This window comes from Ailuropoda melanoleuca, chromosome 8 (assembly GCF_002007445.2).
Source record: "Ailuropoda melanoleuca isolate Jingjing chromosome 8, ASM200744v2, whole genome shotgun sequence".
Lineage (NCBI taxonomy): Eukaryota > Metazoa > Chordata > Mammalia > Carnivora > Ursidae > Ailuropoda > Ailuropoda melanoleuca.
In genome coordinates, this window is record NC_048225.1 from 119497821 (window position 1) to 119506699 (window position 8879).

Genomic DNA, 8879 nt, shown 5'->3' on the forward strand with positions numbered 1-8879 from the left:
ATTACTATTTCTTTGAAACAGACACCATCAAAGATCCGGGATAAGCATAGAGCAAGAAACACATTTCAAAAGTACTTTCCATTTGCATGGAACCCCTCCAGCATATTTGGGCTCACTGGATCTTGATCGTTCAGGTGTAAGGATTTACTGCGAGCTTTGACTGCTGTGAGCTGTGAGGTAGGTGTTACACGTGTAGAGGCTGGTAGGCTAGGGGGTTTTGTTGCCACTCCTGGGCCCACCGGCAGGGCCAGTCTTAGGATGGTCTGGGACCAAAAAGAATCCCTCTCTAGGTCTTTCAGAGGAAGGTTAAACTAGAGAACACCTCTGTGGCTCCCTTAAAGACGGTGCCGAGCTGGCACTCCCTGTGGGTCTGCTGTCTACCTTTCTATATCTGTCTATGCAACTGCTCCAGGGTGAACGAGCGGAAGCTGTCATTTTTCTAAAAACCCAGACTTTGACATTCTTGGCAGAATTCACTTCCCATGAACATATAAAATGATTTCAGAATTAATCACATGGTTGTAGCTGTTACAGGGCCATGGTTCTCAAACTGAGGCCCCCAGATAGCAGCAGCAACATTGCCTTGGGATTTGTTAGAAATGCCAATTCTTGGGCCCCACGCTGGACCCACCAAATTATGGGGACAGGATGCAGCAGTTAGCGTTTTCTCCAGCTCTCTGGAGGAGTCTGATGCACACCGAAATCTGAGAACCATTGTTGAAGGGGATCGTTTTGTCAGTGAGAGGCCAGACCAGAACTACTAAAAAAATGAAAACAAATAAAAGAAAAAAAACCCTTTTCTATGTTTGAAATTACGCTTTTTTTTTTTTTAAAGATTTACTTATTTATTTGAGAGCCAGAGAGAGCACACATGTGCACGAGTGGGAGGAGGTAGAGAGGGAAAGGAAGAAAGAGAATCTCTAACAGACTCCATAGCGAGCACGGAGCTCGACGCAGGGCTGGATCTCATGACTCTGAGATCACGACCTGAGCCGAAACCCAGAGCTGGACTCCTAACCACCTGTGCCACCCAGGTGCCCCTGGACCTTACTCTTACTTGTTTGTATGATGGATCTCAGAAGTATGGGCAGGGGTCTGATGTGGGGACAACTGAAATTTGTATCAGATGTAAATTTGAATTCCAGCATGGCATTTCTGGATTAATAAATTGAAAAAAACTTATATAAAAATGGAAAATTTGGGGAGGTAGAAAAGCAAAACAAAACAAACAAAACAGACCAAAAAAAATGGAAAATTTCACTTCACTTACAACCTATAAAAAGAACTTTATATGCAAGCTAAGGGGTTGAGCTTGTTCCATGGATAATAAAGAGTGAAATCAGTTTTAAGCAGGGTAACGATGTGACTAGATCTGCCTTTTAGAAATTTAACTCTGGTGGCCCTTTAGGAGACAGTATGATGAGGGGTGGGAACTGAATGCAGGGAGATGGAGGGTAGGGATATGGAAACTTCTGGTTCTGGTCCAGATAAGTCAAGGGAGTGGGGATAGTTGTGGAGGGCAGAAGCCCTTCCATTTCTATCCCCAAAACCCCTCTTCTGGTTCATTTCTGTCACCCACTCTTGCATACCCCATGCTAGGTTCATTCCTTGAACATTCTAGCATTCTAGGCTGTTCTGTTCACTCATACATTGCATAATCGATGTCCTCCTCTTTTTCCAGAAATAAACTCTTAGGCATCTTTAGAGATCCAAGTCCATTTTCCTTGTCTCTGTGATTCCCTCCTGGCTTCCCCTTCTCTGAGTTCTTTGCTCTGTCTTCTGTATTCCAGCAGTACTTGCTCATGTATTTGCTATAGACAGATGCGTCCATGGTCAGGTGTTACTCGTATGTTCATGTGGCTACTTTTTCCTACTCAATGGGAATTTCCTATTCAATGGGAATTGCTATTGTACGTAGTCAAGAAAGATCTCACTTAAAAAAAAAACAAAAACCAACCAGGGGTGCCTGGGTGGCTCAGTCGTTTAAGCTACAAATACTGCATGATCTCACTTGTGTGTGGAGTTATGAAAAGTTGAACTCTTAGAAACAGAGAATAGAAGAGTGGTCACCAGGGGCTGGTGGTTGGGGGGAAATGGGGAGATGTTGGTCAAAGGAACAAGCATTCAGTTATAAGATGAGTAAGTTCTGGAGGCCTAATGTATGGTATGGTGACTATAGTTAATAATACTGTATGATGAAATTATTAAATATTGTATTGAATATCATATTATTGAAATTTGCTAAGAGGGTAGATCTTTTTTTTTAAATATTTTTTATTTATTTATTTGACAGAGATAGAGACAGTGAGAGAGGGAACACAAGCAGGGGAGTGGGAAAGGAAGAAGCAGGCTCATAGCGGAGGAGCCTGATGTGGGGCTCGATCCCATAATGCCGGGATCACGCCCTGAGCCGAAGGCAGATGCTTAACCGCTGTGCCACCCAGGTGCCCCAAGAGGGTAGATCTTAAGTGCTCTCACCTAAAAAATACATGAATCTATGTGAGATGATGGATATGTTAATTACCTTGATTACAGTAATCATTTCACCACGTGTATGTATATTTACTACTTTTTCTCTCCGTCTCTTCTTCACATTCTCCTGAATGTTTTTACAACATTTTGTATGTTTACTGTAGAATTTCTTCCATGTTTCGATAGTTGTAACAGAACACAAAATTATGTACGTTTCCTGACTCCTATTATTCCCGCGTTTTTCCTTGGCATTCTCCACCCCCTAAAATACCCTCAGTAACACCTGACATAACCCGTGTACAAGTGATCTGTTACCTCGATATCCGTGACTCTGTAGAATGCGACCCTAGAGGAGAAGGTTTCTGATGAAGACATTGTTCATTGTTAGCTCTTCAAGACTGCTTGAAGGGGTACCTTTTTCTAGCCTATGCTTTCCATGCAAAACCAAGAATTTGCCAATTGCAAACAGCTGACAAACCGTGTGTTTACTATAAAGGGAGGGCCTAGGAGAACTTGGCGTTACGGAGAACATCTGTCATGTTATGGAAATAACTATACACTTCAAAGCAAGTTTCTTACAAGCGACTTCATTTGAAACCTCTGCTGAAGAACCTCCAATTTTGCCAAAATACTTCTGCATGAGAAATTTCGGAGTTATAAGAGAATTTATTGTACTGGTCTCATCTGAACTGAGGGATAAACACTTGCATATGCCCAGCTCTTAATTAGTGTGTGTCACTGTTAGCCTCTCATGTACTCACAATCACAGGATTATCCTTTAATAACAACTAAGGTGAGAACAAAGAGGAGAAGAGCGGCACAGGTGCTTTTAAGCCAGAATGGCACAGAGTACGAAGGGTGATCACGGGTAAGGGTGCGAGTCCTCAGGGGCTTGATGATACGCTCTCTCTGGGTCAGGATGGCTTTCCGGGCCCCAGCCCACTTCCCTGGCCCCCGCAGGCGGTACTGGTAAGGCGTGCACGGTCCAAAGAAAATTTCCATAGCCAGCTTCGGGTCCCACAGGAAGAGTGAGAGCAGGTTGGGTTTCACTCCCATTTCAGAGGCAATCTCATCCATGTAATTCACGTACTGTACCCTGCGTGAGTCACGAGGGTTAGTCAGGAATCTGACATCAGAAGGGGGAAAAAATTTAAAAAACCTCAAGTCAGATGACAACCCCCATCCCTCTAAGCACAATTTCCTCTAAACATCGGTGNGAGGGTTAGTCAGGAATCTGACATCAGAAGGGGGAAAAATTTAAAAAACCTCAAGTCAGATGACAACCCCCATCCCTCTAAGCACAATTTCCTCTAAACATCGGTGGACCTTGTATGAGGGGATAATCCACGGGGCAAAGAATGAATGGCTATTGATAATTTCTCAGTGGTTTCTAACAAAATATTCACACAGGGTATTTTTCACTCTCAAATCCAAGGGTCTTGGATAGTCATAGTGGGGTTCAGAAGAGTTTTGTCCTATTAATGATATTCGTTTCTGAAATCTTCTGTACTTTGGCCATGCATTTGATTCTCATTCAGGATATAATCTCATTTTGGTACACTGGTGGGAAATATGAATTGTACAGGCCAGTTATTTAGGTATGTGTGACACTAATTTGATTTTCAGTATTACTGAAATGCAGTTCTTGGCTGACCTTAAAACCAGCTCCTGGGTAACTGACTAGTCTGAGGATGAACCCTTTGATCGTAGAGAACGAGCTGTGACATTCACACGGTAGATTCTTAACAGGTGTTTGTTGCATGGAAAAACATTTCCAACACCAATGGTTGAGAATAATTTTCTATTAAGAAGATTTGGTACAACCTGCAAGCCTCTGACTTCATGTCAGAATTTTAATTGGATTCTGTAATGATTTGCCAACTCATTTCTCACATTGATTTATCTTTCCAACTCCTTAGAAGAGTTAACAACCCTTCATTTCGTCTTTGCATTTCTACACTTTGCACCTCTAAGGCTCTGCTATGACATAAATTTATAATTGTATGCTTATATTACATTACATGAATTTTAAACACAATTCTAAAGTTTCCATGTTGGATTATTCCATATCCATTTTTCCCACAAACATTCCATACATTTATATTATGCTCAATTAAGAAGAAATGAAGAAGTTGATATTTGAGATCTTATCTAAGCAAATAAACTCAGATTCTATGATGAGAAAATATAAAGCATATTTGATAGGCAAACAATTCCACCTAAATACTTTCAATTGACTTTCACTAAGAAGCAAACTTCTTACTCTTTTTCAAATTTTTTCCTCTTCTTTCTTATGTCATCCACCATGACACTCACCGAAGGTAATTTGTTTAACCCTAGGAAAGAAAGAAGATGAGGTTCCACAAGAAATGAATACCCTGAAAATCAGTTTGGAAGGGAACATCATGAGTGAGGTAGCCCGAGAGTGGGGAAGATGGACCAAGGAGTTACTCTGGAATGCCCTCCACTCATAGTTTTATCAGATGCACATACCTTACAGATGCAAAGTCATGTCCTTTAATGAGTTTGCATCTTGACTAGCAGACCTCAAAGCTCACAAAGAAGAATGGACTGAGAGGTGTCACAACCAATTGACAAGACACAAAGTAGTGTATGTGTGTCGTTCCATTACCAGAGTATTCATTCTGGCTGTCCTTTAAGGAGTGAGTTATACTTGCTCATTGATGAATTAGTTTACAAATATATATCGTATCTACTCATAGTGACTCGGTGTCTCCTGATTGTTGTCATTGGACAGAGATTTATTCTTAATTTTCCATCTTAACTCATGGAAGGCACCTTCCTATAATTCTTCTTCATTTCTTTGATGAGTGGCATCCTATATTTTGAGAAATACAGAATGTTCCAGGAAAATATGGGGAACTTTTTAAAGGAGAAACAAACAAATGAGCAGAATTATTACAATGTGATTGACATCATTTCATAAAGGTAGTTTTTTTTTTTTAAAGATTTCATTGTTAAGCAATCTTTAAACCCAATGTGGGGCTCAAACTAACAAGCCTGAGATCAAGATTTGCATGTTCCAGCGACAGAGCTAGCCAGGCACCCCCATAAAGGTAGGTTTTGAATTTATCTTCATGGGTTCTTTCTCAACCTTAGAATTAATGATATAATAAAGAATAATAATAATTATAACGGCAATGGCTGATCTTCATCCATTGATTCATTCAGTATTTATTGAATGCTTATAACAGTCAGGGTGCTTAATTATTAATTTTTACCGCCCTGCAAAGTATATGTAAATATTCCCATTTTTATAAATGAGGAAACTGTGGCCATCAGGAAACATGAAAAGATCATGCAGGCAGTACATGGAGGAGCTCGGTTTTAATCCAGGTTTATCAAAGCTCTTTATTTCCTGTCTATACTCTAGGTTAAGATCTTTCTTCTACTGCCCTCACTTCCTATTCTATATACCAGCCTCAAGTGCTCTAGAGAATTCTTTGCCAACAAGTTGTCACTTGATGATAGCTTAAAGTACTGGTTTTTAAATCTTCATTTTCATACAGGAATCCTGAAAGTTAAATAGCGATCAAAACCTTAAAGTAACACATCTCAAGCGGCACAATTTTGGATTCTGTCAAGGTTTATTTCAAGCTATGTTTGCAGCGGAAGAGCTTTGCAATGCCTCTGAATTCACACTATCTGGACTGCCATCTTTTCTAAATATGCGGACGGTCGGCACATACCCTTGAAGACACGAACGGCCCATCGGCTCTGGAGCTCCGATGTGGGAATGGTGGCTCCCACTGGCTGGAGGATGCCAATGAAAGCCAGGGTTGGTTTCTCTAGTCGAGGAGGGAAGACAAATTTAAACATGGAGCGCTGGCTGTCCAGTACTGTTGAATTATTTTCCAAAAAGGGGAAAGAGAACGTATATCCTGTGGCAAAAATAACAACATCAAGGTCCTCTTCTGTGCCATCTTCAAAGATGGCGGATGTCACCGTGAACTCTCTAACATTTGGTTTTATCAGAACTCTTCCAGAGATTATGTGATTGGGTAGATCATCACTGAAAGTAGCTTGATGGCTCAGAAATCTGAAGAATAAAAATTGAAATCCAGGAAAATTAATATGTCTTTTTGGAAAGGAGGTGAGCTCAGAAAATCAAATACTTTTTAGTTGAGCTAAGAAAAAAAGACTTACATTTTTGTGTTGTAAAATATTTCCTTTACGCTATACTTTTTCTGTGTGTTCACCGGATAAACATTCTATATTTATTAGAATGCCAATAACATTTATTTAATGCTTATTGTAAGCAAAGAGAAGATTTTGAAATGTGGTATATAAGTTTATACCAGTGATAATACTGATATCTAACTTCTTTAAAATAATTTTTTGGGGGAGAGATTGTTAAAAGCAATTGGTGGAGGTGTTCATACTGGAACAGCAAAATCGGATCATATTCTGATTTCCAATTATTTTGAGCACCTACATACTATTTTCATAAATTTTACCGACATTATTTAATACCGTGAATAGTCTCCCTGCTTCTACCCCCGACTCCCTACAGTTTCTCCTCCATTCAGAAGCAGGAGTGATCCTTTTAAAATGTAGAATTATATCTTGATGTGTTTCTATTTCACTAAAAATGAAATCCAAATCTATGCCCATGCTGTAGCCCTCAAAATCCCTCTGATTTCCGCTCAGGTCATGGTCTCAGGGTTTCGAGATCAGCCCTACCTTAGGCTCTGTGCTCAGTGGGGAGTCTGCTTATAATTCTCTCTCCCTCTGCTCCACCCCCCCATCCCAGTTGTGCTCTCTCTCAAATAAATAAATAAATCTTAAACAATATAAAAAATAAAAATCCTTCTGTGACCTGGCCCTGCCTACGTCTCTGAACTAATTTCCTACCACTTCCCCTCTCCCAGTAGTCTGGGTTCCTTGCTCTTCCTTGAATAAATCATGTTCATTCCGGCCTGTGACCTTGGTGCTGCTTCTGCCTAGAATGTGATTCTCAGCTCCCTTCAGGTCCCCATTCAAATGCTCTCTCATCATATAAGCATTCCAGAGTGACCCCATCTAAAAAAGATTCTTCTCCTCAACTTACTGTTTCTTCACAGACTGTATTACTCTACGTCATTGCATTATATATTGACAAGTTGTTTTCTCCCTACTAGACAGGGGGCCCAGTAAGAGCCAGGACTCTACATGGCCTTGTCCTTCTTCTACTCCCAGTACCCAGAAACCTACTTGATCATAGTAGGAACTCAGAATTCTTTATTAAATTTATGTGGGCTGTACACATAGTCAATTTTATGTGCTTCCACGTTTATACCTCTCAACAGATAGATAGATAGGGATTACATTTTACCAAAATTTAAAAAAAAAGGTAATATTTAACTACACCAGGGTTAAAAGACAGATGCAAAATTAATTTTTAAAAATCCTAGAACAGGGGTGCCTGTGTGGCTCGGTCGGCTGGGTGTCTGCCTTCAGTTCAGGTCATGATCCCTGGGTCCTGGGATGGAGCCCTGCGTCAGCTCCCTGCTCAGCCAAGAGTCTTATTCTCCCTCTTCCTCTGTTCCTCCCCACCACTCATACTCTCTCCCTCACATGCTCTCTCTCTTTCTCTCTCTCTCTCAAATAAATAAATAAATAAAATCTTAAAAAATATCCTAGGTTATACCTGTGTTGAGGGAGCAAACCATAAACATCATGGTTAAATCGAGCATTTAATTTATTCTCTGCCCATCTGTTGATTAAGAATGTAGGGTAAAATTTGTTGAGGACAGCATTAAAACGAGTGAAGAGAACAGTGTCCACAGGCATTCCATAATCCCAGACTCGGTTCCAAATCCATGCACCCTGCCTTGTGCTGAGAAACACCTAGGAGAGAATGCAAATAAATGAAAAATAGATGCCTCAAAATGTAAGACATTCCTTTTCCAGTTATCACTCATTTGGCTCATAAGAAACGGATAAGAACTCTCTTGCCTTTTTTTTTTTTTTAAAGATTTTATTTATTTATTTGACAGAGAGCCAGAGAGAGCGGGAACACAAGCAGGGGGAGTCGGAGAGGAAGAAACAGGCTTCCAGCGAAGGAGCCTGATGTGGGGCTCGATCCTGTAATGCTGGGATCACGCTCTGAGCCGAAGGCAGACGCTTAACGACTGAGCCACCCAGGTGCCCCATAAGCGTCCAACTCTTGATTTTGGCTCAGGTCATCATCTCAGGGTTGTGATAGAGCCCTGAGTTGGGGTCCGAGCTCAGTGGAGTCTGCTTCTCTCCCTCTCCCTCTCTCCCCTCCCCTGGCACACGCACATGCAAGGTCTCTCTCTTTTTCTCAAACAAATAAATAAATCTTTAAAAAATAAAAGTGCCTTTACCAAGAACCCTGGAGGAGAAACAGTTTGGAGCAGTAAATGGTGAGCTTAGTTTGGGAT

General features: G+C 40.8%; 1 protein-coding gene across 1 annotated transcript in view; it reads right to left on the reverse strand.

Moving 5' to 3' along the window:
* Window positions 1-3171: 3171 nt before the first annotated feature.
* Window positions 3172-8879, reverse strand: part of LOC100479303 (dimethylaniline monooxygenase [N-oxide-forming] 5) — a 13038-nt gene continuing 7330 nt past the window's right edge. Inside the window, exons 5-8 of the mRNA XM_034665596.1 lie at window positions 8123-8322; window positions 6183-6532; window positions 4736-4808; window positions 3172-3598 (exon numbers count right to left, since the gene is read on the reverse strand). Of these exons, the coding sequence (XP_034521487.1) occupies window positions 3244-3598; window positions 4736-4808; window positions 6183-6532; window positions 8123-8322 (978 nt within the window). The 3' untranslated portion in view covers window positions 3172-3243. The remainder of the gene's footprint in view (window positions 3599-4735; window positions 4809-6182; window positions 6533-8122; window positions 8323-8879) is intronic.